A 26307-nucleotide genomic window follows, 5' to 3' on the forward strand; every position below is an offset into this window, starting at 1 on the left:
AAATGGACATCTAGCAAAAGAGAGTTCCACCTGTTTACATGCAAACATATACTGTTTTGGGAAATGTATCTAGCTGAAAGGGTTAAGGCAAAACTTACATCTAAGTGCTATGTTAGTAACATGGTTTCAGTGCCTTTATATCATCCTGTAAAGAAAGGGCTCAATGTCAGCATGCCCACAGTAAGCAACACTGAACAAATACTCCCCAAAAGTCAATACTGGCAGCATTACTAAACTCCACAGGAAATTGCATCTTCAAAACCCATATACCCATGTTATGTATTTATGGATGGAACGGATTAAACAGTAAGTAAACCGGATGTAGCATGCATAAAGCCTTTATCCCGGCTGGAATTCTGCACAGTGCTTTGCCTGCCTTCTCCAGGGCTGACCTCAGAAAATCAAATATGCTACATAGCTACACAGCTCAGGTTTTGTTCCATAAGGAAAGGGCAAAGTAGCTCCACAGTTTTGTGTTCTAGTTGGTTTTATGGACCATCACTTGGCACTTTGTCTCCCTCTATGATGCGGTTTCCTAAGACTTGCAATTCTGCTTTAAAAACAAACAGGATTTTAAAATGCTTGCAGTGAACAGCTCTTGACAGCTTATTAGCCTGTGTCACTTGCTGAAGTTTGTAACAACATAGTTCTTTCACTCACAAAGTGAAATGACAGATAAAATATGCACTTTCCTGTGGAAAGTGGAAGAAATGGAAGAAGAAAAAAAAGGGAAATCTTCCTTGAAGATGGTATAACACCACTTAACGGCCCACCTGAAAACCTGAGACAAGATAGCTACAGAAAAAAGAGAGAATCCTGCTCTATATACAAATGTCATGGAGATGGTCTTAAATTTGAAACTAGACTTGCTCCAAGAGTCCCTCCACCAAAACTTTCAACAAAATGTTGCCAGCTCATCTTCACCCACCTTCTTTCTATGCTGATCCCTTCTGAAACAGTCAACGGGACTTCCAGACATCCCCACTACCACTTTCCTTGATCCAACTAATAAAATGAATATGCAAATCAAGAACACCAGAATGCAGTGCTCCAAGCTACTCAGCTCAAAAAATGTGGCCAAAATTGTTGATTTCCTTTATTTCTCTTTCTTCTCCTTCCTCAGAACTCCTCTCCTCTCTCCACTCCTGCTGTGGGAGAAGATGGAGTTCCCAGTGGCCGGCAGACATTTGGGGGTGTTGGGGAGCACACGTGTGTCACCTTCTACAGTTCTCCTACTGTCCTTCCCACATTCAGAAGATAGCAGAAAGCAAAAGCTTGAGCTCTGTCTTCTCCTACAACTTTCAGAGCTCCTGCCACACACAGCCAGGCAGGGAAAGAGGAAAGCCGGGCATCAGGCACATTGCTTGCAGGGGAAACATGGGCAAGCACACACACACACCTCAGAGTAATAAGCAGCCTTTCAAAGCCCAGAAAACAACAGAATTTATTTTCCTTGCACTGAAAATACGGAAACAGGATGGGATCGAGTTTCTCATCGCTGCACAGGGCTCCTGTGCTGCCAGTGTCAGATGTGATGCAGTTTTTCAGGCAGGTGGCCACTGCAGGAGGGCTCAGCTACACCAAATGGAATTCAAAGCTTTGCTTTCAAATGTAATTCACTCCTTATTTCCAGAGGGAAAAAAAGCAAAAAAGTAGTAGTAAGGAAAATACTCTTACCATCTGACACAGCTGGTCTTAGTAAAGAGACTAAGAGGCAACTTTCATGCTAGAAAAACTCTCTGACATTTAATATTAGGGCCATAAAAAACTCAAAAAATACCCTAAGTGTTGGGAAAACGAGTGTGCAATCCACCAAGATCTTCTGATACAGGCAGAACCTGAGTTAAAATCATAAAAATTCAAGTCTAAGCACAGAGCAGAGTGAAAGCATTTCCCTTCTCTCCAGCCAGTGTTCCCTCATATCACAGACGCAGTGGAAGGAGTCATTTGACTAAACATAGCAATCGGGACCAGAACAGGCCATTTTTCCTTCTCAGCAAAAGCAGCAATTGATAAACACAATTTCCAGCTTCCCTGGAAAGAACTAAGATGCTCTTTAGCACAATGAATGAGCAATGAACACTGTAAAGATGCAGACCTGTTCTAAAAAGTCATTAATAATTATGTGTCATTGGACAATGTGACATCTGGGCATCAGTTTCAGGTTTTCTGCATTTATGCTCAATAAGAAGTTTTGATTTTGGTGGCTGTAGTGCCCTCCTTTCCTTGTTTCTTGTTTTGTCCCTGTTTATCATTTACAAGACTGTCTTAAATTTTGTTTTATCCTTTGAAGTTCAACTACCAAGTTAACAACTGATTATGATTCTAGTGCAAGATAAAATATACAATTCACAAAATAAATAACAAAGTTCCATAAACATTAGTAAATTACAGCCACACTTCAACAAAAAGCAGGTCTCAAGAACTATAGTGTCAGAAATTTGTTTCTCCATCAACTCTTAAATGTTTCTACATAGCACTATATTGGACCCAGGTACATCAGATGTTTCGGCTGCCATCAGTAACTGTCAGCTAATATGATTAAGAACCAGATTATTGCAGCCTTCACTGGATACCAGAGGAAGGGGACACAGAGGAAAGGGTGGCTGATCTGATCATTCACACAAATCAGCAAAGGTGGTAGATGGATCATTACCTCTCAAAGACAGGAAGTAATTACTTTTAAAACAAAGCTGAATTTCAGCATTAATGATCTTTTTTTAAGGCATATGTAATAGAAAAACAGCAGGGGCTTCTTAGTGTTATTATGGTGAATACTCACACACACATTATCAGTGAAAGCTTAAACAAGATTTTATTATTTACTGTGCCTTACCTCCTTCAGACAAATTTGTAACAGGCCTCTCACAGCTGCTCCTTTTCCATTTCTTTAAAACAGCTTACAGCATTACTGTTGCAGAGATCTAGTATTTCTGATTAATAATCTACTAAATGCATGCTCTAGGTATTTCTAAAGACCATACAATATATTAAATGTTATAGTTGTTAAGAGTTCATGAGTTGGCTGTACATCTAATTCTTCTACAATATCTTGGCAGTTTACTCTGGAGTCCCAGATAAAAGCCTATTACTCTTATTCCATGAAGACCTTTCTCTCTTGATGAAAAGTTCAGCATAAAATAGTCTTAGAGTACATAAAATGCAAAAAATTATTGCGGTATAGAGCAATACCAGTTTTTATGAGCCTAACATCAATTCCTGCATGTCACTGAGTATGATATATAGTAAGAATGAGGTTCTAAAAAAGCTATTGAAAGTCATTATGTTATAATCTGTATCTCTAATATTTTTAAGAATTCAGGTTTAAAAAGTGCCCAGACATGGTTTTCAGCTTAAACCCTCTCGAGCCAGGCAGCCTTACTTCACATAAACCTCACTACCTGTGTAATGTAATCACTACCTGTATAATGTAATCATACGCAAGATCTGCACAGCTTCCATCAGATCAGCTGCTATTTACAGTGCCTGCTTTCAGGACACAAGTCCTGCTGACTTTTTAAGAATACCCAAGTTCTCATGCTTTGCAGAATAAAGACAAGCAGCATGGCTAACCATTTGCATGCCTTTAAACCCCTCCTTCATAGAAGTCAATTGCTTCACCACTGCTCTCAATCTTTTTAAGATTGTTGTATTTAAAAGAAAACACTTGCCTCTCACTTATATACCAGAAAGTTCCCATGGTAGCCACGATGCTCACCTGAAATCTGTTGACAAGGATGGGGGTGAACCAAGGATGGGGTGAGTTTTCCCCAAGAGGGTTAAGTGGAAGAAGAGGAACTGACATTATCTTTCACATTACCACTATGTAGGGAAGGGTATGTCACACTACTCACCCATGCTCATCTTAATAGGTAAATTTTCTCTGCTCGCAGCCTCCACAAGGTGTCTCCTAGCCTCCATCACAGCTTCCTTCTGTTTGAGGTTCATGAAGGACTCCCAGAGAGCTTTGGCAGCTGGATCACTGTAAGAAAATGACAGGGTTACACTAAACATTGCTTGAGTAATGGAGCAAGCTTAAGACAACATTTATATTTTAAGATGAGTGCTTCTACGTAGTAACTCCTCTGAGGTGGGCAGGATACAAGCGAAAATAAAGTGATACAAAAGCTTGTTTTTTCTTAGCGGAACAGTTGCTACAGTTTTACAGAAAAATATCTAGAATTTTTTGCTAGTAATTATAAAGCATTAGAATTCATATATAATAAATATATTATTATATGTCAGCCTCAAAGTAACCACTACGGTTCAACCATGGGAATACCAGAAACAGTCCAAACTTCTTCAGTTACCAAAAAGCTATGAAAAGGATGGGCTCTAACTTCCCCATGAGAGTTTAAATCCCAAAACCAATACTTCCAACGCTGAAGGCTGTTGGTATGATTTGATGAGCTACCGTCACTTTGGGTTTCATGGATTCTCCTTACATGAAAAGAATAATCCATAGCAGAATGTAACTGTCCTTATGGTCTCCCTATTGACAGATTTCTTTTTTATTATTGCTAAACTTAAATTAGGAATTTGTGTGGCTCATCTGCACTCCATTCCCTGTCAGTCTTCTCTCTCCTCCAGGACACTGGATTTGTTGCTGTTGTGAATGAATTCAGTGTTTTCTGAGGGCAGGGGGTGGGGGTGGAGAAGGGAGAAAAAACCCTCGCCTGGGGCTAAAGCCACACACTGGGATTCTGGGATTAACTGTGTTGGATTTTTTTTTATTTATTTTCTTTTTTAAAGAAAAAGCTTCCCTCTGTTTTTTCCTCAGGAGACATTTAACTCCTAAATACGTTTTGATGTCATTTACAACATGCTTATAAACATGCCAAACAAGCTTTTGTTTCACAGAAAATAAAAAACCCCAACAACTCATTTGATAACTGTTACTGAGCAGCTGTGCTTACACTCTGCTGCAATGGCAGGGCTGTATTTAGGAAATCTGTGCTATGTCCCAAACCAGGTAAGAGGATCACCAAGCCCCAATCCTGTCATCCCAGGAACCCACATCCTCTATCAAAGCCTGAGTGGGTGGAAGGACCGTGGGAAGAAGGTTGAGTTACCCTTCTTCTGAACAAACCACAAATGAATAGGAAGAGCAAACTTCATCATTTTCATTGCCATGCTTTAAGGAAGGAAAAATCAGATGACCTGACACAGTCTTTCCACCTCTCTTTCACGTAGTGCAACTCGACCTTCCTCCAGCGCCGGAGGAAGGAGGCAGCACATCCCAAAGCAGCCAGGGCATCTCAGCTCCCTCTACTCCATCGCCAAGCGCGATCTGAGCACTAATGCTGCGCACTGTTCATAGGCAGCAGCTCCAAGGGGATTCCTCACAAGAAAAAGCACGCCAATTTATAACATATTATAGTGCAAGAAATGAGAGATTTCCAAAGCAACTAGATGCTTCAACACAATCTCCCTTAAGTATTGGATTCTTGGGTATGCTATTTTTACAGACTATGTACTCAATTATTATGATTCAGTCCTACTCACCCAGCAGCACTTTTAAATGCAGCCTATCGATCCTGTTCACATCACAATTACAGGGTATGTGTCACTTACAATCATGCCTGAGGTTTGGATTGCAAGAGGCCACCGCTTTGCCTGTTAACTAATCCCTTCCTGAAAATGCAGGTCCAAATACAAAACTATAGAGATCAGGAATCAGGCCTTAACCAGTAGAAAGCTAGTTTTAAAAAGACTTTTTTCCCTATTTGGAAGAAAAGCTAAGCTTCTGTTTTCTAAGATTTTAACCTGTTCTCATTTTCCCAATTCCCTTCATCACCATAAAGATGCACAGAGAGACTCACATAAACACACACACCAGGAGATAAAACTTTAAAACAAAGGAAAACAAACAACATGAGGAAGCCAAAATAAGTCTCCCAAATTGTGCACAGGTTTTTGTAGTCTCATCTTTCTCACACCCATACTTCATAAAGGTATTTAGCAAATAGTAAAGTGTGGAAAATTCATCCCAAAAGCATCTACAGACTTCAGTAAAAGTCAGAATGTATGTGGATAAGGTTGCACCATTTTTCTACCTGTTGCCTTTGCATGCTGCTCTCCATTTCCACACCACGTGTTGATCAGTCCTTGTCAATTTAGACTGCAAGGTCTTTGAAAGCAACATACATTATACTTGTATAATCACAACTACAAGTCCCTGCTTCAGCTGGTACTTCTACTTGCTCGTAGTTTAAACAATAAAAACCCTCTAAAATAATAGACTAATTATTTTGAAGTTAAAAAAAAAAAAGTCATACTAATGCACTAAAACAAAATGGCGGAGTGGGGGCTGGGAGGTGGGGTTACAAAGCTTTTTGCTTTGTAAACTCTTTCTTCCTCCTTTAGCCACAGTAGGTTTTCTTTAATGCCAAGGTCCTAAGTTTGCACTATCCCTGAGGGTTGCTTTAGCACACCAAAAATAGCAAAAAGCAAAACAACTGTGGTAAAAGCAGATGGGGGTCAACCACACTCCTGTACGCTTGCATCTGCGTAGTCCACCGGAGTTTCTCTAGACATTTTTCTTCCCGCTGCTTTGCAGAATACCTAGTGGTTTAGGTATCATATATAGAACAATATATAAACAGGATGAGATCAATATATATTTATAGCTCACATACACAGCCAACTGACTGGGTCAATCCATTGAAAGCAGCAGTTCCCACGTTCAGTCATTTTCTGGAAATACGATAGGGGGAAAAAAGCAACAGAAGTACTTGTATGTTTTCTGCTTAAAACACTTTTCCTGTTCCCCCTCTATTACACCTTCAAAGAAGGGCTTTTGCTTTGAACAACTGCCCATCCTTTAATTTCATCAATGACAAGACAGGAATGGCTGCTGGGAATGAGTCAGTAGGACGAAGTACAGGACTCTGGTGTTGCCTCTTGCCTGATCTGAGAAGTTACCACAACATTTTCATTTTAGAGATTTCTAACACTCAGAAACAATATTATCTTATCTTTCCCTTTTGGTGAGACATTTATCTGTGACTGCCTTCCAGCTCTTGTCACGGTGCCCTTCCCCTCCTCTTTTTCCCATCTGCAGTTCCTCTGCTTTAGTCCAAATGCCCCAATCCGATGACACTGGCACTGTAATCAGTGATTTGTATGGGATCCAGTACACCAATCCAAATTTCTCCTTCCTCTTGCATTCCTTGACTTCCCAAGGATTATTTATTGATTTTACACATTATCTAGTGAACTGCTACACACTGAAGGTAGTTTTCTGAAATTAAGTAGATTTTTTTAAAAAATACTTTATGCACTACAAAACCTTTAAAGATATTGTCTAAATCACGTTGTTTTGCTTAAGAAAAAATAAATTCTTTGCAGTTATGCTACAATACAGATCAGAAACTCTAAACCACCCTTCAAAATAAATGTCACAACACTAGGTAAATATTACAGTGCACACTTCTGGGCATCTCTATTAAAAAATGTTTTGCAGGGCATGGCAACCCTGAGAAAGGGTTTCACCAATAAGCTTAGAGTTTTGCTCACAGGTTTTGATACCCCGTCCCCTCTTTTTATTGTTATGGTCATAATACCTAATCAACCAGTCACCTCAGAAAACAGAATAAAACCAAGCGCAGCAGTTATCTGCTAGACAAATTAGAAGTTTATTAAAGAAAAGCATTACATTATGTCCAGAGATAAGGCTGAAGTCTTTGAAAAGCCCTGTTAGACAGAGCTATACCATTTGATATACGTAAAGCAAGGTTTTTGACAGACATCTGATAATTGCAAATTTATCCCTTCCCCTCATACATAAATGTTACTTTTTTTTAAATGAGCCATTCTCTGTTGCAAAACTGATTAAACTTTAACTGCATATAATTTGGACTTAAAAAGAACAACAAAAAAGGCTATAAAGGAAGAGGGAGAAATCTAGACACCTAAAAGATGCAGCTTCCCTACTTCTGGTATTTGCATGCCAGTTTTCAAAGCTCAATCATAAAGACAAAGAGGGAAAAGGGACCAAATCATCAGACCCATAATCTGTACAAATCCTAAAATGAGACATCAGCTGGCAACAGTGGCAGGAAAGAGGTGCTGATGAGAAGCCAGTCAGAATGACTTGGATGTTCTATGCTGACCAAAGACAGCTGTAGGTGGTTCAAAGCACCTCTGATTTGCAGCCTCCAGAGGCACTCTTTCTTTAATTAAAGATAGGAGAGATGGAAAAATAAAAATAAAAATCAAGAACAGAACAAGTTAGCTGTGAAGTGGCTAACTAGCTGGCTTCCCAAATTTACAGTACCCAAAGAAAAGGCCACTCAATGAAATCTGCTGCTGTTTGCTGGTAGCAAGATGCCAGGGTGAAAGAGCCAAAGCCTTGAGCAGAAGTAAGGGTGCAGTCTGGCAAGCAGTTCTTTTGGCGATGTCATGCTAGCTTCAGCAACACTCACTGTGGGGGAACTTCTTCTCATTCCCATGGCACCCCTTTCAGTTGTGGCAACACGTTCCATGTGGGACTATGCATTGAGTCGGATAGAAAAAAGTTGGTAATTTTTCAAGGCAGCTCAGATCCCTAAACTAATTTGCTTGATCTGTACATTTACAGGTTGATAATCAAATGCCTAATCTTACATCTGTTAAAATAATTATAACTCATTCTCTTGATCTGTTCTGGCCCAGTCCTGCAAGGACAATACTGCCAAGGTTATCTGACAAACAGAAAGTGCCCCTATCTGTGATCATCTGTAGGCTTTGTCTAAAAGCTACTCATTTTGAATGCATTTGGGGAGAACAGGCGAGGTTGGTGGCACTGGGATGTGCTATTACCAAGCTGGAAGTAGTAGTCTGGAAATAGGTGAAATCAAGTGTTAGTCAATGGAGAACAAGCTCTCAGAGTAGATGTAAACCTAAAGGCAAAGACAGAAACCTGGGGACACTTATTACCCTGGGGGGTCGAATCATAACACCACAATTTTAGACTTGGCTGAAATGATATGCCTCTTGCTTCATACCACCAGTACAGAAAGATATTTACTTCCCTTACTGCTTCAGGTCTTGTCTATTACTGATAAATTATTAAAATATGGTCTTCCACGTCACTAATGCAAGAGTAAAAGGTCAAGAAGCATTAAGCCCATACTAGAAATTATGTCCACTCAATGACTAAGTGTTCCCTATTTACAATTATGTTTTCAGATCTACCAATAGGCCATTCTTAACCCCCTTAGCATTTATAATATTAGTTTGGCAATCTATTTCTTCAATCAGCATGTATAATTAACCAAATGACAACAAGTCAAATATAATTGTCCAAGCAGCATACCATAATCACCAAAATTATCAGCCACATCTGTAGTCTCTGGCAAGCTACTGCAAATTATTTTAATATGATCTAATTTCCAGTCAAGGAGAATAAAATTGACATGTACATTATCTATTGCTGGATTTTTGCCTGGACTGCTTTGCCTAACAGGACAAATTCAGGTCATCCTGTTTTCTCCTTATAAAACACTAGCATAACAACCTTATTCTGTCAGTTATATGCAACCCTTGCCATGTCCCCAGGCTTACTGAAAAACAGGTCAAGAGTGTCTTCATAACCTTTTCAAAGGCCAAATTGAGAAGTCAGTATCTACATCCAGTTTCCTTCCCAGATCTCCTGTAGCTCAAATCAAGAAAGAGAAAGATGACTTTGTACAGTATTGGTTTGGTTTTAAACTGCTTGGGGTCAGGTGAAAGCACAGCCCACATCAGAAACAGCAAGTAACCAGGTGGAGGACATCATATGAGCAAGACATCAAGGAAGGAAGAATAAGCAAATGTGGTTATTTCTACACCTGGCAAAGGACACGGGATTTCAAAGAGCAACTTGCTGACACAGGCTCTGAATAAGTGACAAAAAACAATGAGTGGGCTTCAAAAATTAACCAGCTGAAATGACAGCATTTCATCATAACAAATTAGTCATGTTTGTACTTTTACAGATAAAAAAATCTGAAGGAAAATTGTGATAGTCTCAACATGAGACAGATTCTGTGGTTATTGTATCAGCAAAACTTTCACCTTACGTCTACATAGCTTTACAGCTCAGCTGTGCCTGTGTATTTTCACAAGAGAAAGGGATGAGGGAAAAATTCAGTAAAGATTAAATTAGAGCTTCATTAATACCACAAAGCTGCCCAAAACTGAGCAACTGCTAAAAAAAAAAAAAAAAAAAAAAAAAAAGCATGCTGCCTACATATCCTTTGCAATAACTCATGTTAGTTTAAAGACGATGCAACATCCACACTAAGTGCACAGCACTTCAAAAAAGAACACCAGGGTGGTTAGAAGACTGTAACCAGGAAGGACAAATCCGTTGCTGGCAATATGTCATCTGAATACCGATAAACCAAAGAGAAGCACAAGCCTGCGATAAGATGCAACGATTTGGCTATAAGCCTGGAGCGAGGGGCCACGTATCAAAAGACATCGTCCCTCTTCCAATTCCCCTGCTGTTTCTGAGAAAGCAGAAGCTGCACCAAGGCTACGCTGGATGTACTGCGCATTCCTGAACACACACACCAGCCTGACAACTGGCAGGGGGGACGGCCAAGTCCCTGACTGCACCCCACTCCACGCACAGCAGCCCCCACAGGAAAGAACCAACAGCGACATGTGGAACAGCCTCCCCTGAAGAGCCTCCGCTCTGCGCCGCAGGGATGCCACAGGGATGCTGTGGGGAATGCCGTGGGGATGGGAAGAGCTGACCTCCGCTCCGTCGCGCTGCCTGGACACAGCTGGGCTCAGAGAAAGAAGCTGCTCTTCATTTCACCCTTCTGAAAGTGACCAAAGAGCTCTAATACAATCTATCAAAAATTTTCTATACAGAAACAGCTACGAGTATTTCCAGGACTTCAGTCTCTAGCATTGCTGTGTAGTTGTGTGCATCCCACGTGCATGCACTCGATGGGCTAGCCAACGTGTGCTCAACTGAAGATGCAGCTATACTTTCTGCAAAGAAAAACACGAAACCCCCCAAATGTTTATTTTCAGATAAATGTAAATTGCACAACCGCAGAAGGGACTAACACTTTTTATTTCTAAGACAGTAAAATGACAACTTTTTGAAGTTTTAAAATCGCTCTTAGCAGCGGACTGTAATTCTGCTGCTGGACATTTTATATGGTTGGCAAATTTGCTCAGCCTAATTAAATGCACCTCATAGACAGTAGAAACTTGAACTATTTTCCAATCCACCCTAACCTTAGAAAATAAAGTAAACAGAAAGCTAATGTCATCTTGGTACTGTGCTTACAGAAAACTGCAGGAGCACTGGATATTACCACCCTCACTATAGATTAGTAAAAATATTGCAACATGGCAAAACACACAAAACTTCTTAAAAAACAAAGTCTTTGCAGCCGTTCAGCTTAGAACATTATTCTCACATCCTCACTTAGATGTGTGTTAAGATGCCCTGCATGTATTGTTTTTTATGATTAGAACATGCAAATGGTACTTTGAAAAAAAAAAACCAACAAAAAAACCAAAAAACCCAACCACATCTGACAGCCAACATTAAAGAACATAAATGTGTTCCTTAATAATTTAACGGTTATTTCCCTGTTTCACTCCAAGCCCTCAAGCCACTCAGTGGGTGTAATCTGCTCTAGACTCAACTGTGGCTGTGTACTTTGGCACCGAGTCAAAACAGAGAGGTTATTGTTTGATTTATATGCCAAGAGCCTCTTAGATAAAGGGCTAATGGCAGGCTGATAGCTTCAGCCTTTGCATGTGGTGTTTATACAGACCCTTCTTTCCTCTCCCTCCTTTCTGCATGTACTCCAGGAAGGCTGTGTCACATCAAGATCAAGTTAATTAATTAACTCATACTAGCATAATTTGATTGATAAAACAATTGATTCACTAAAGGTCATGGGGAGTGCTGTTAAAACACCAACTTTCCTGCCTGAACAACGCATAAGGTTTTGAGATTTGCATTTTTCTACACTGCAAACAGAAATTTTAAAGCAATAATCACACTACAAAAATTGTTGGAAGAAGCTATGAGAAATCAATCTCTCAAAGTGCACTGCAAAGTTCAGAACCTATTTCAGTATCTCATGAGATATTTGAGTAAAAACTAAATCAAGTCCTACAACAGGAAGGGTCAACATAAGGGAATTTTCTTATTGTTAGTTCTGTAAATTATTGAACTTTCCCCAAAAGAAAACTAGAGGCCTTGCCTATGTGGTATACTTTGCTATTTCCCCTACATCCAAACTAGGAGTATTTCCTAGTATATAAATGTTTCTGTACTGTTAAAATACTCCTATAGGGAGTCCTATATGAACAACTTATTATTTAGGAGATGTTAGCAAACTTCATTATTCAATTATACAATTAGATTACTTTTCTGCAAGACACAAGCAGCATAAAATTTTAATTTAAAAAAATCTAATTTTAAAGATACAGGAAAAAAATCATTAAAAATAGACTAGATTCTTAACAGCCTTTTGCCACTAGTTTATTTTAAAACACTTATTTTAAACAGCAGACAGATAAAACAGAAGCTGCCAGGCATTTTAAAAGCAGTTCTGAGATAATACTCAAGGTGTTGCAAATCAGATTGCAGCCAGGAAGGCTACAACTTGTGAGCAAAAATGGGATCTGATGATCAGTCATGAAGTTTTACAATAGATTCTCCTCTGGACTACCTGAAATGTTTGTAAGTAGTAAGTGTTAGAAGTAAAACATTTTTATCAAACTGGGAAGCAGAGAACTTGCTTTACCTAGTCCTCAGCAGCCAGGAGGGACTGCCAGGCAGCTCCCCAGGATACAGCCAGTTTTCCTTTGTTACTGGTTTCGCATACAGCTGACTCAACATTGCCATAAAACAAAAGGTCAGAGCACAGGAGTTACTCTTTGAAAGCTCTGGCTCACAAAAGAAGGGTACACTGTCTAGTGCACTAGGGGAAAGTTGGTTGAAATACAGCAATAAGAGAGGGAGCAGCCATTATATGCAAGTTATTATATTCAAGCTATTCTATTTAACTTCATAAAGGCATACCTACAGATACTGACACTTCAGGGCAATGCTGTACACCTAGTCAAGTTAACTTAAATTTTGCAATCATTTTCAGATGCCGGATGATAAAACAGGCTGTTAATTACCATTAGGAGAAGAGAAAATAAGATTCACCAGACATGACCAATGATTAACAACAGGAATAGGAAAGTATTCTTTGAATTTATTACTGAGCATCACGAGAGAATAAGTTTTGATCATCTTACAGTGAAGCATATGAAGTATGGGACAGGATTTTCATGGACATAGTAGCAAAAGTCTATGCTGAGAATACACAAAATCACAAGCTCATTTCAGACAGACAAGAATTGTGAAAGAATTATCTCAAAACAGCTTTTAAAATAACACCATCATTTTAAGTTGCAAAACCGCTGTTTCATATAATCTATTGTGTTCCAATAAAACCATGACCACTACACTCCAAACCAGGAAGAAATATGCTCCCTGTTATCAGTGGAGCATGGGAGAACTTAAAAACAAACAATTCAGGATTTCTTATAAACACAACCAACATGGCAACCCCAAACTGCCACACAACATCTCTGTTTACCTACAGCTCTTTGCTTGGGGCTGAATTCCTTTCCCCTCCTTCACAGATAACGGACAGTAAATCAGACTCTTAAAATTTTATGTATTTTTGGTCCCACAGGTGAACTGAATTACAATAAACTTTAAGAATTAATTATTAAAAGCTTGGCAAGGATTCAATTCACATCAGGAACTGATTAAAAAGAGGGGGGAAAAAAAATCCTCCCAACAAAAGTGAATGGTAACACAGCATTCTACATTTTGCCTTTTTTTTTTTTTTTAAATTAAAAAAATAAAAGAGAAACTTAACTTTTCTGGCTCATTCGTATATCTACTTTACAGATGGCTATACCTATAAAATAGAATATGTACACAAGTCTGATGACTGTGGTCAACCACCATCTGAAGCAGGTTTGTCCCTTGCCAAACCCACTGCCTGAAGTTTTATCAAACATTTCCTCAGTCCAAGCATCATGTAAACTTTTAAGGACAAGCATCTTAACCACAGTCCTGTTTCATGTTGATCTAAATATAGATGTATATTTTTTTATATATATATATATGCTGTGATACACATACAAGAAGTTTTCCAGCTTCAGAAATCCAAAAAGTTTAACATACATCAGCATCCATGACACTGAACAATTTTACTTGCTAATAACCACATACATGAGACAATGCAGCTGTGCAAAGAATGATTTTATTGAAAAGTAATCCAACTCCACTCATTGCTGCTTCCAGTATCAAAAGACTAATACTGTAAACCAATGACACCAGTATGCATTAAACCAAAACAGAAAAATAATTCAAGATAGCAGAAAAATAATCTGTGGATTGTATTTTACCATAACAAAAGTCAGTACAAATGCACATGCATGCACACACACACAGAGTGTATCTGGAAGGAAAATTAATTTATAAAGCCTCTTACTCTATTCCATTTACATAGACTAGTAATACAAAATTTCTGTATCTGCTTAATATTAGAACAGTTGCTTAGTGAAAAGTTTCTTAGAAAACATTCAGAGCTTTTTTTGCAGTAGAATTTACTACATATATATTTGAACTGTTATGGTGACAATCAATAATCCTTTAGACAGACAGTCATTTCTACAATGTTTCATCTGATTACAGCCAGCCAGTACAGCATTTTCCTGTGTTAAAAACAAAGCTACACAGTCCAACGAATAGTTTGGGGAGCTATGGGTTCTCATCACCTTTGTGTTCTGTTTATTTTAGCTATTCCCAAGATCATTAATATCCACTTGAACCTGTAAACTTCAAGGTCAACCAAAGGTGAAACATAAGGAAGCAATATAATATGGAGTATTCAACTGGATTATATGCTGTGAAACATTAAGGCAGTTTCCTTAAACTACACTTTCTTTTCTTTCTTAGTAATAGAAAAGATAAGAAGATAAACTCCATATTGAGCCAGAATTTAATTTGGAGGACTTACAGAATGACAAGTAATTCCTTTTATAGAGTAATTTTAAAATTAACTAACTGTGGCTTTCTAGAAAATGCTACGTAATCAGAACAAAATGAGTAGAAAAATATTCATCAAACATTCCATAGATGGAATAAAAATATACCCCCAAAACTGTAACATTGTATAAATATCTTGCCACTGCCACAAGCGACATAAACCCCATAACCTAAGTCCACATTGATTGTTGTTGTTAACCTACAGCAGTGATGTGTTCTATTACATGTATAAGCTTGTAACCAACAGCACTGAGAACACATGAAAGCCTTACAAAAACAACAGGTCTCAAGATCAAGAGGGGTCCACTCTTGGACCAAACGTCAAGCAAAATCTTTGCAACTCCTGGACTAACTTACCTCTCACATGGTCATCCTTCTGCAGCTGACCCATGCCAACACCAACAAAGCTATATGTGCAGATAAACCAGATCATCTCCATTTGTGACATCAGAGGGAAAAATATACATATAAATTGTTGTCGCCTACATGTGCTGCGGCATCCAAGTGCAGTACACCAAGCAAGCAGAAGAGGCTGACATTGTAGGGAGAAACTACTTAGATCAGGACTCTTCATCTTCTCCTAACCACCCCGTGAAAAGGAGAACTAGTGCTTAATTCCCTAACACCTTTCTGTCTGCAAATTACAAAATTATTAGAACTCTGAATTGGGTTACTGACCAGTACACCAAAGCTCCCATTCACTTTGAAAATTTTAAATTAAATATAACACTGTAATGCACACATACTAGGAGTCATGTAAGCAAATAGACAGCTTTGCAATTTCATATGGCAGCTGATACTGCTACAAGATCATTTCTTCAGCAACTACCAAATGTTTTGTTGGGAAGAGAGTTCCTCTAAACAAGTAAGGCTGCTCCTGCTGAACTACTGGAAGAAGCAATGGCACAAGCATGAAATGGCTGGCAAAGGCCCAGGCTCTCCCTAAATAACATTTCTGAAGCCAGCTCTATTCACATTCTATGAAACAGACTGCCAGTGATGTTTCGCACCATTATATGACTACTGTGCAAACTGCAATATGTTTTGTGTCGTAATGCTAATGCTGGAAGATGTTACCCTGAGGCAAGTCTGGAGGAAGTTCGGGAAGGTAAGGGGTGTAGGAAAAGGAACCCATGCAGAGCTGTTGCTGCTCTCCAGGCTGAAGCAGGAGTGAAAGGGAAGCATTAGTCATGCGAACAGCCCTGAAACAGAAGCTATGCCTGGCAACTGCACCAACAAGAAACAGATCATCATCTTTGCCAGAAGTCCTTTTATGACAGTTACTTATCAACTTCAAGAGCCTCTGAAGTCTATAATCTTGCATGATTATTATCCTAGAACCAAATGCCTCTGGTTGTCTTAAAATACATGAATTTCAGCATGTCTCTTTCAAAACTTGAATTATCTCAAAAACTTTACTGAAAGTCAACTGTACCAATAAACAGGGATTTTATTAATCTTTTTTTAAGGCTGCTTCTTTATGAACTACAGCAAGCGTACTTATCAAACACAAGGTTTGATCATTTTAACCCCTTCTGCTGACACCCTAAGCAGAGGGAGCTGGCAGATGATCACTGAGAGAGGAGAGCAAGCAAGATGCGTCTCAGAAAGGTAGGGCTGGTTTTGACACAGGCTGACTGATGTTTAGGTCTTACTAATCCTTGAAGTACTAAATCCCACTAAGCTCCATCTTGTACACAGACATGATTTTGAACATGTTCTGTGCAAAGAGAAAAGCAGATTAACCATCAACTGGGCAAAGAGTTCTAGCCCTAGGATGTGGTCAGCACACCTCAAAACATTTTAACTCTATCCTTCCTCTAACCCCTATCTACTCCTTTTTTAAATGATGTTATTTAACAATACATAATACATACCATTACAATTTCCATCCATTAACTAGCCGGTAGGGTTCCCTCCCTTCTGCAATAGCTTCATATCAGCCATCTCTGCAGAATAGCCTTTATTACAGGCCACAGAACATTTAGCTACCCTAAAACTTTCCCATTATTCAAACAGTAGTACTAAAGGAGCTCTTAAACAATTCTGGTGACACTGGGGCACTCAGTGGATAGCTATGCATCATACTTGGACATGGAAAACCAAGTTTCAGTTCCAAATATGGGGTAGTATTGTCACTTCTTGCCAGGTATTCAGGACTAAGCTCCTCTGCATTGACCCAGCATGGGACCAGGTCTGGGAGTGCTCCTACCTCTTCTCCTATCCCTACCGCACCCTCACCCAGTAATATATTCTTTGGAAATCTTCAAAGATTTCTCAAAGGGGCTCCTACAGAAGGGTAAGAGGCATAGCCTGTAATAGCATGTGAAGTCATTGTTGAGTTTAAAAAAACAAAAAAAAAAAAAAAAGAAATGTGGGGGGGGGTACTCCAGCTGTCCACCACCATTCAAAAGCAGAAGCGGCACCTGATCTTTAGACCCCAGAGCAACATTTAAAGGCAGGCTGATCCAAATAAACAACCAAGCACACCATAGCAACTGGAGGACTGCCAGAAACAAAATAACTGACCATCCAGATGAAAGCTGAAGCCAGTTTGCTTCCTTCAAGAGAAACAAAAGAAAAGCCACTGAAAATCACTGAAAAGTGAAATTCTTTCTGTTGGAATTAGAATTTCTTATTGCAATCTGACCCACCCCGTTTCCCAATTAGCAGATGTAGATATACAGTACTTCACAAGGTAAAGGGAAGGCTTGATGCTGAAAGGCTTCCCATATACACCACAGCCCTCTTGGTCACTGTAATAAAGCAGACCTTATTCATTCCAGCATTACCCCAAAATTCACTCTTGTTCCTCTAACAGTGGCCAAACTCTGCAGGGGCAAAGGAAAAAAGTGCACACAAATAATTTCTTAAAATTTTCTGATATTCATAACCATCATTTAGTCCTGTCTGAGTTTCAATTGGCTGCATTTTAGTCCAACAAAATGGTTCTGTAAAATGTTTCATTCCTACAAGCTGCAGGACAGCTTATGCAGAATGCCAGACTGAGTTACTGTATGAATCAAGTTAATTGAAAGCTTCTGAGTAGGATTTTGTACACTACAAGGTATATCAAAATTCTTGCCAAGCAGCTCTTTAAAATGTGTATATTAAAGAGTTACTTGTCAGGGATTTTAATTTAGTTTTTGGACAAAGCAAATGAATTATGCTAAAAATAAAGTTTGATCCTTACAACATATGTATTACTTGGGAATACTGCATGTAACATAATAGGTTACTTTAGAGCATTCTGTTCAATGTTTTAAAGCTATTGCATAAGATTATTTTAATAAAAATGATTCCAGTGAAAAAACAGTTAGTAATGAGGTGCTGACAATTGAATCTACATTCAGGGATTGCACTGGAGTGCCAAGTCCACTTTTACAGATGCACTGGTTAGTTATCCAATAGATGTCCTCAAGGCATGTAAAACCAATATATTTTGGGTCACATTTGGCAGCAGAACTAGATGAGACAAGTGAAAACATTTACCAAGAACACATCTGAAGTGTGTTTTTCTTATTAGAGAAATGTAAGAAAATAAACCCAGATACCATGGAATGCCAGGAATTCCCTCGCCTCAATGTTTCTGATTTACACGGCCACTTTTTGGTAGTCTCCTTTGACCTCCCCCCCTCCCTCATTTGCTGGCCTAAAGCCTTGAGTTACCGACGCTACCTCCTGACTAGGCCATTCTGAGGGTTTAATGTGCAGGAATATGTCTTCATCACAGAAGGAAAGACAATCCTTTCCATAAGTGACTCAGTTACCACAAAAATCATTGCTTATGAAGTCTTATGGCATAGACAAGTTAAAACAGTCAAAGAAACTCTCTTTATGAGTTAGGAACAAGTATTCAAGTAGACACCTGGAGACCCAAAATAAATAGTAAAAAAATAATCTGAAGCAGACCTTACATCTTAAAGATGTGTCATTTGAACATGCAGGTCCAGATTCTGTTAGCATGTTGCTGAAAGCAAACTTAGATCAACTTGAGGGCCTGGCCCTGCATATCTTCCTTATTCCCCCCTCTCACTTCAAAGCAGCATATTTGTCATAGTTTCAATGCAAACCTAGAGCCCTAGCTTCTTCAGATCTCATGCAAACCTAATATGGCCAATTCTAGCCTTCAAAACCAAACTGACAGCTATTCAGAAAGAATAAAGCTCCAGCCTCAGGCTTTCATTTTTATAACCACTTCCATACTGTGGTTGATCTGTCACAGAGAACGAGATAAGGACTTCTGTCTACATTGCATATATTTACCCTGTGTTCTGGATATCTTCTCACCACCCCTCCATGACACACTTCTGCCTACCACAGAATGAGTAAGGAGAGCAGAATTTTGCCCTAATCCAAAATCTCTGGATATTCAGTGGCTTTCTGTAGTCATTCAATATTAACACTGCATCCTCCTCCTAAAAAGGGCTCGTAGAAGAAGTGTGTCAGGTGCTGCCTAGTTCCCCTCCTCCTCCACATTCCCTTCTTACCACCAAACCAAGTGTATCATTGATAGTATTTTCCAACCTGTGCAAAGAATGTTTGAAGCCATGACATATTCCCCTGTCATTAATAAGAACTGCAGCTTTTTCTATTGAGGTTAATTTCCTTTTTCTAAGGGGTAACTGGAGCACAAGCATCCACGTGCAGCATACACATTCAGTGCCTGTTCTACGGCTGTTTCCAGTAATTGAAAATGGCTCAATATGGATTTCTTTTTCTGGTTGCTTATTTAATTAAGTAGTATAGTCGTGGAGAGATTTAGGTAAGGTCATAAAACTGTTCTCTCCCACAGCAAATGGGAATCTTTCCCAGTTGAAGACCATTTTAGAAAATACATTCACAATCTATGGAAATTAAGTGGTACTTGGTGTAGCACAGTCATCCAGAGCGTGCAGAAGGACCGCTTCTGGGCCGCAGTTCATCAGGGCATAAAAATTGGCTTGGTTTGGTCAATTTTCACAACCACTTTTGAAACTGCAAACAGCTATACAGCAGCAAAACTCATTTCAGCATCTCTTTGCTACACTTCAAGAACACAAGATGTACGAAGAGCAGTGAGCACTGAAGCTGGGCTTTATGAGTTTGAATCCAAAGATCTGCCATCTAAATAACAGAAGCCATGCTAAATAACAGAAGAGGAGGCTGTATTTTTGGATCAATTATAAAAAATTAAAATCAATAGCTGTGTAAGTATTCATCTGTATAAAAACAGATAAATATTTCTCCATGCACAGATTCTGTCTACTTTCCAGAGTAAAAGCATCTTTAAGCTCTGCCAGGTAAATAGCTCACTTCACATAAATTTTAGCCTGTGTAAGTTTTGATTCCTGTTTCATATTAAGTTTGGAATCATGAAAGAATCCCAATCATAGAGTCAAAACTTGCAGCCAAACCTGTTGCCAACAGATAATAGTTTCCTTCCCAAACATTGATTCATCATCTGAATGAGCAGCTATCATTTGTTCTCATCAGTCTATTATGGCACATTTTTCTCCGTTGTAAGATACACCAGGCTTACTTTATAGTATGAGAATGATAAACTAAAACACCCCTTCAGGTCACTCAGTCACCCTCTGTTCTGGCACTATGGTTGAAAAGCAAACGAGTAATTCCACAGTATGTAATAAGGCCAATGCATATCACTGCATTTTAAAACCTCGTTGTTGAGGTCATTCAGGAGGCAAACTTCAAGGCAGTTGGCCAAGCAGAGTGAGAGCTAGTCTTAGAAAAATCTCACAATGTCAGCCAAAGCAACAGTTACTGGGAGATCGTACTATAACACAAGATCAGAGCTCACTTTGGAGATTCATAAAGTCTGCTTAAACAGACACAGTCTTTATGCTGCTATTGAACTCTAAATACATCTGCAGGAAAATGCACTGTGGCCACACCAAGAGAAAAACAGTTTGCAAATTTACACAGGGGAAAAAAGAAACTTGCAAAATTCACAAACAAAAACATTAAGGTAACAAGAAAGTGATGTCAGTTTTAAAAGAAATGCTGCAAAGAGCCAAAAAACCACCACCCCTAAGCAACATAAAGATCTTCCCTTTCTGTTCTGACTGCAGACATCACTAGTTACTCTTTGTGGAAGTTAATCAGACAGAGATTTGTCCTTCTTACATATTACAAGGAAATGTATCTGCAGAACAGAGAGCAATGCTGACAAGGAAAAGAACATAAACTAGCTGAGGGACTGTACTCACTGAAGCTTCTTACAGACATTAAGTTGCCTTGCTGGGCTAAGCAGCTGAAGTACACAGAGACCTGTTGGTGGTTGGACAACATTCTGGGTAACACTCAGATTTATTGTGTCTTTCAACAGGCAAAGGAAAAAGTCAAAAACTTGGGACTTAACGACAGTACTCAAATAGAGATTATATTAGCAATAATATAAATACAGGGAGTCCTTCTCCATAACTAAAAATATGTCTTCAAAAAATTAAGCACCAAGGATTCTGGATTTTGCAATTTTCAGCTAGAAGATTCTACAGGCAAGGGCATCTCAAATCTCTTGATCCTAGAACTCCGAGGATGGCTATGAGAGTGTCAGAGAGCCCAGGAAAAAAAACTGAATTCTGGCTGAAAACTCAGCTTGAGTAACCCAGACAAACAGTGCAGGTAGAGGTCCTCAAAGCACAAGGAACGAAGTCTTGAGCAGTCCAGCCTCCCACATTCCCCAGAAGTCCTTTTTGTGGGCTGAGAGGCACAGATAAGGAAGAACTGCCCAGCTGATGCCGAGAGCTCGTCAGCCCAATTCATTCTTTATCTCAAGGAAAATAAGCTTCAAGCTTCCTCTTATCTAGAAGGCAACTTCTAAGGCCTGTCATAACACGCGATTGAAAAAAACATGGCACCTATTATGCAGGAGCCTGGTCGGATGGAGAACCCTCATGCAATTCCTCCACCGGTTACTTCAACAAACCCACTACTGCAGCAAACTGGGGTTTTGCAGAGCAGCAGTGAGGTGTTCTAGCAATGCTGTACATTACACAGCGCAGGCGAGCTGGGGGTCTTGACCTCTTCCCAGAATTTTCCACCCTCGGCACACCCCTCTCACCCCTTCCTTTTTTCCATTTCCAGGAGGTCCCGTGTTGAAAGGATCCAGGCAAATATACACATTTATTGTAAGATATAATAAATCTTATCAGCTTGTTCATCTTATCCTGTGGCAACAGTCAATTATGTTCATTTGATTCAGGCTGGTTTGAAACTGAGCAGAAAGCATCTCCTGGAAAGCTTGTCTTGACTGACAAACCCCAGAAGCTGATGCAGCCAGGGCTACTATTCCAAACAAGAAGATACCTTGAGAAATTTCAAACAATAAGGAAACTGTGAACAGGCCTCAACTCAGGGCTGTGCTCTGAGCCTGTATGAGTAAAATAAAGCGGTGAGCAGGAAGACTGCCAGTCCAGGAACGTGGTGGCAGCAGGGGATGCTGTGTTTGGGGCATTCCTGCTATCCGACTCACAGCTTAGAGAAGCGTCTCCTGGCTGGATTGCTGAAAAGGCAAAAGCTGTCAAAAGAAAAACCCTGTAAAGCCCAACTCATCTCCCTGAAAATGGACCTCAGTGGTAGAAGCACAGGGCTGGGCTGTGATTTCTCCTGTCATTGGTGAAGGAAAGTTTCAGGGGTTTTTTAATGTGATGTGATGCCTGCTTTTCATAAATCCTGCAGTTAAGACACTTTCTCTGTAGAAGTGCTGCTCACCTTCTTCAGAAAGGCAGACAGGAAAAGGCTCTACATGGGTGGTGGCTTTTGTTTTTTGGCTGGTTGGGTGTTGTTTTTTTTTGTCTTAGCGGGGTTAAGTTTAGGTTTAAAGCAATCCTCAAGAGCAGAGCTCTGCAGGGCACTGCAGCAGAGGCAGGAGGCCAGGTCCTGGGAGAGCAGGACCGCTCAGCTCCCAGTAGGGGGAAGCGTCCAGCAGCAGAAAACCTGGAGGAGCACCCCAAAAGCAGGGACAGGCAGGGAGCCCTGGCAGCACCCCACTGCTGCTGAACCACCAACAACATACCGGGGCAAATCCAAAAGTGGTTTACAGCGTGCAGCTACCCCTCTCCCCATCTGAAAGAGCCTCGCCATCCATTGTTTTGGTTTACCCTTCCTCTTCCACAAGACTCTCAGTGGATATAAAGCAATATAGTAGTGTCATCTGGATTTTCTTACTGTAGTATTAACATTTCCTCTTTAATATTAACATTCCAGAAAGGAAAATTACTCTAATTTATGCCATAAATTCCCAACTCATTCAAGAATAACAGTCCTAAATTACCTTCTTATTACGATCTTTTATAAGCTTATGCATTCAAAAAAGTTGTAGATATTAATTAAAAGAAAAAAAAACCCACCCACATCTGGCATAAAGGAAATACTTAAAAAATAAAATTGAAAATACCACAAAGATCCAAGAACCGTCCCCCCAAAGCTTAGTTTGCAATTAATTCAGTGTTAAGAGGAACATCACTCTGATATCCTTCAGATGCTTGTTCCCCAGCTAAAAAAAAAAAGGGGGGGGGGGGGGAGATATATATCAAGAGAATAGACTCAGCCATTCAAAAAAAGTTATTACCCTGCTTAAAAGGAGACTTTAATCTCCTTTCCAGTTTTAATTCTTGCTGCTCTTTTCTTTGCCATACAAGCACAAATAATCTTTCATTTTAAACTCACATGATACAGGTGATTTTTCAACAAACGCTGCAGTGGTGTGTTTTACAGAGACCACTGGAATTGCTGTTCCATCAGCTCCCAGGAAAGGGGGCTTGCGGGACAACTCAAAACAGTCCCCTCTCCCCAGTGCAACAAAACACCGTGCACAGGAGTGGGAAGGACACAGTCCCGAATAAAGGGCAAATGGAGATCCTGCCTTTGCTTGAACTAACACCTTAACTCCTCATGTGATCATCTGCAACATTATTTGTACCCTCCCAAAGACCAGAACCCTTAGGATTTTCTGCCATGTGGTCTGCAAACTTGTGTCCTGAGAAATTCCCTGGTTTACTGGTTTAAAAAACAAGTTCCTTGGACAAGGACTAGAAGAAGAAACAGGAGTAGCAAGCCAACAGCAGAGCCAGGACTGGAATACAAGTCCATTCACCTCACAGCCTTCCTCTATGCTGAGGGCTGTCAAAGTCCCACCAGTACAAGGAGAGCACTGCATCATCACATCACGCCCAGGAGCAAAGGTGTGGCTGGAGTAGAGCTTTCTTCTTCATCCAAACAGTAACAGTTTTAGCACTTGTCAACAAAAGTACTAATCAGTCCAGAATAGGAATAACCACCTCAGAACTATGGAGGATTAGGAGAAGTGGGTATTTTCAACTGCCATTAACATGAGACATTGAAATTTTACTATCACCTCTCCAGGAATGCCCTTATTTTTAACCAGCACACCTCTCCTTCCACCTCTCATACAAAGACCTAAGGAAAGATTTTTGCGAGTGCCACATTTCAGACATCTGGCCTGCATATCAATGCTTTCTGCATCACACCCATCAACATGATCACCTCATTCTGAACTTGTTATTTTCCCCCCCCAATCCAAATCCACATGATTTAGTGGCTCCATCTGCTTTGTCAAAAGTGCCCAGACACCTCAGCTGTATTGCTCATTGAATTGCTTTAGGCATAGCAGACCAAACGTGAAGTGTGTTACATTACAGTTTTGCATCTTTATGGAAAAATGCTTGCTCTAAGAACCCATGGTTCTTTGTATATTGCATTACATACATATGTATTTTAAATAAGAAACTGGTATTTTTCTGAGATTTTTAACACCACATTGAATTCCAAGAAGCTTGCAAAGATTGGAGAAAGAAAGCAAAATTGGAAAAACAGTCAAGAAATCTCTATTCAGCAAGTTATTGAAATATGCATAAACAAATTAAGTATTCAGTTTATTCAGCAAAATACATGAGCACATCAAAAGTGTTCCTGGGTAATAGGAAAGCAGATTAAAAAAAAAGAGCAAACATACATATTTCTTCAGATGCCCACAGTTCAGTATCATATAACTCTTTACTTCTTGTTGTCACATGCCGCAGACCTGTGGCCAGGATGCAGGCATCTGAACCCTGATTTGGGGCTTCATGGAACTGTGGGGCCTCCACGCACCTCAGCTCCCAGCTTGCAAGAGGTGGAAAACAGTGAAAGATAAACCTCCATCAAGATAAACCCATTACTGACAGCAGGATGCTTCCACATGATAAAATACTAATCTTAAAAACACAAGATAGGTGCTTTGAGAAACAAAGTGGCCAAAATGTTATCAAATGGACAGGATGGATGACTCACAAACATGGAGAGCTTGACGTTCATCCAAGCGAACAACTCCTAGAAACCACTGCATGTACACTTAAAATCAGAAGCTGAAATTTGGAGGAATTCCTCCAAAAACACTGTGTGGGTTATCAAAATACAAACAGAAAGAGCTGCAATCAATATATTTTTTTTTAAATTACCTCTGCCATTAAGATTTCACTACAATTTCCACTTCTACTATGCATCGTTTATTTGAAAGGACAGGGTGGCTATCACTTTTCCTAATCAGAAACCAACAGTTCTGATCAAGAGTGGATGTCTTTAGTTTTATATCTATAAACTTTCATTTTTTAAATATATATCCATCTTTATATAAAAATGAGTAAAATATTTTGACACAATTCTCAAAGAGCGTAACTCTCAACTAACATTCACACCAGAGCAGCAACATGTCAGTGACTACAGTAGGGCAAGCAATTACTTTGCAAGATTTTTGAGGCTAAGACTAATAAAATTAAGAATTCTAGAATAGATTTTTTTTTTAAAGAAATTCCCTTCCTCACAAAGAGAGCACCTTCAAAGTACAGTAACTTAAGCAGCATATGGCATTTACATTTTCATCTAAATCTTTAAAGAAGCCCATTATTTCCTTAGATTTGAGAAAAGAACCCTGCTTTATTTCACCACACCAGCCATAAATTATTCATTAATTCTGTTTGCTAACTCTGTAACTGAGCCCAGATGTTTCTGCTGGAGAGGCATTCCATAAGAAAAGTTAAATATAGCAAGCTGTGTGGAAGGAACAGACCTCTCCCCCTTGCCCCCCCCCCCCCCCCAGCATGCTCAAATATTACTTGAGAGAAAATAATGAAAACATTTGAAAAATATTCTGAATATGTGAGTCTGTGAAATGCCACAGTCTGATCACAAAATTTCACGTAAAAGAGCCCCCACACATTCCATTTGGGTGTAACTGAGGTTACTGG

The 26307-nt window shown here is 39.6% G+C and overlaps 1 protein-coding gene across 1 annotated transcript in view; it reads right to left on the bottom strand.

The window, feature by feature from the left end:
* SCFD2 (sec1 family domain containing 2) overlaps positions 1 to 26307 on the bottom strand; it is a 207268-nt gene that overhangs the window by 168804 nt on the left and 12157 nt on the right. Inside the window, exon 3 of the mRNA XM_075025831.1 lies at positions 3855 to 3982. Coding sequence (XP_074881932.1) covers positions 3855 to 3982 — 128 coding nt within the window. The remainder of the gene's footprint in view (positions 1 to 3854; positions 3983 to 26307) is intronic.

The sequence above is a fragment of the Buteo buteo genome, chromosome 1, assembly GCF_964188355.1.
Source record: "Buteo buteo chromosome 1, bButBut1.hap1.1, whole genome shotgun sequence".
Classification (NCBI taxonomy): domain Eukaryota; kingdom Metazoa; phylum Chordata; class Aves; order Accipitriformes; family Accipitridae; genus Buteo; species Buteo buteo.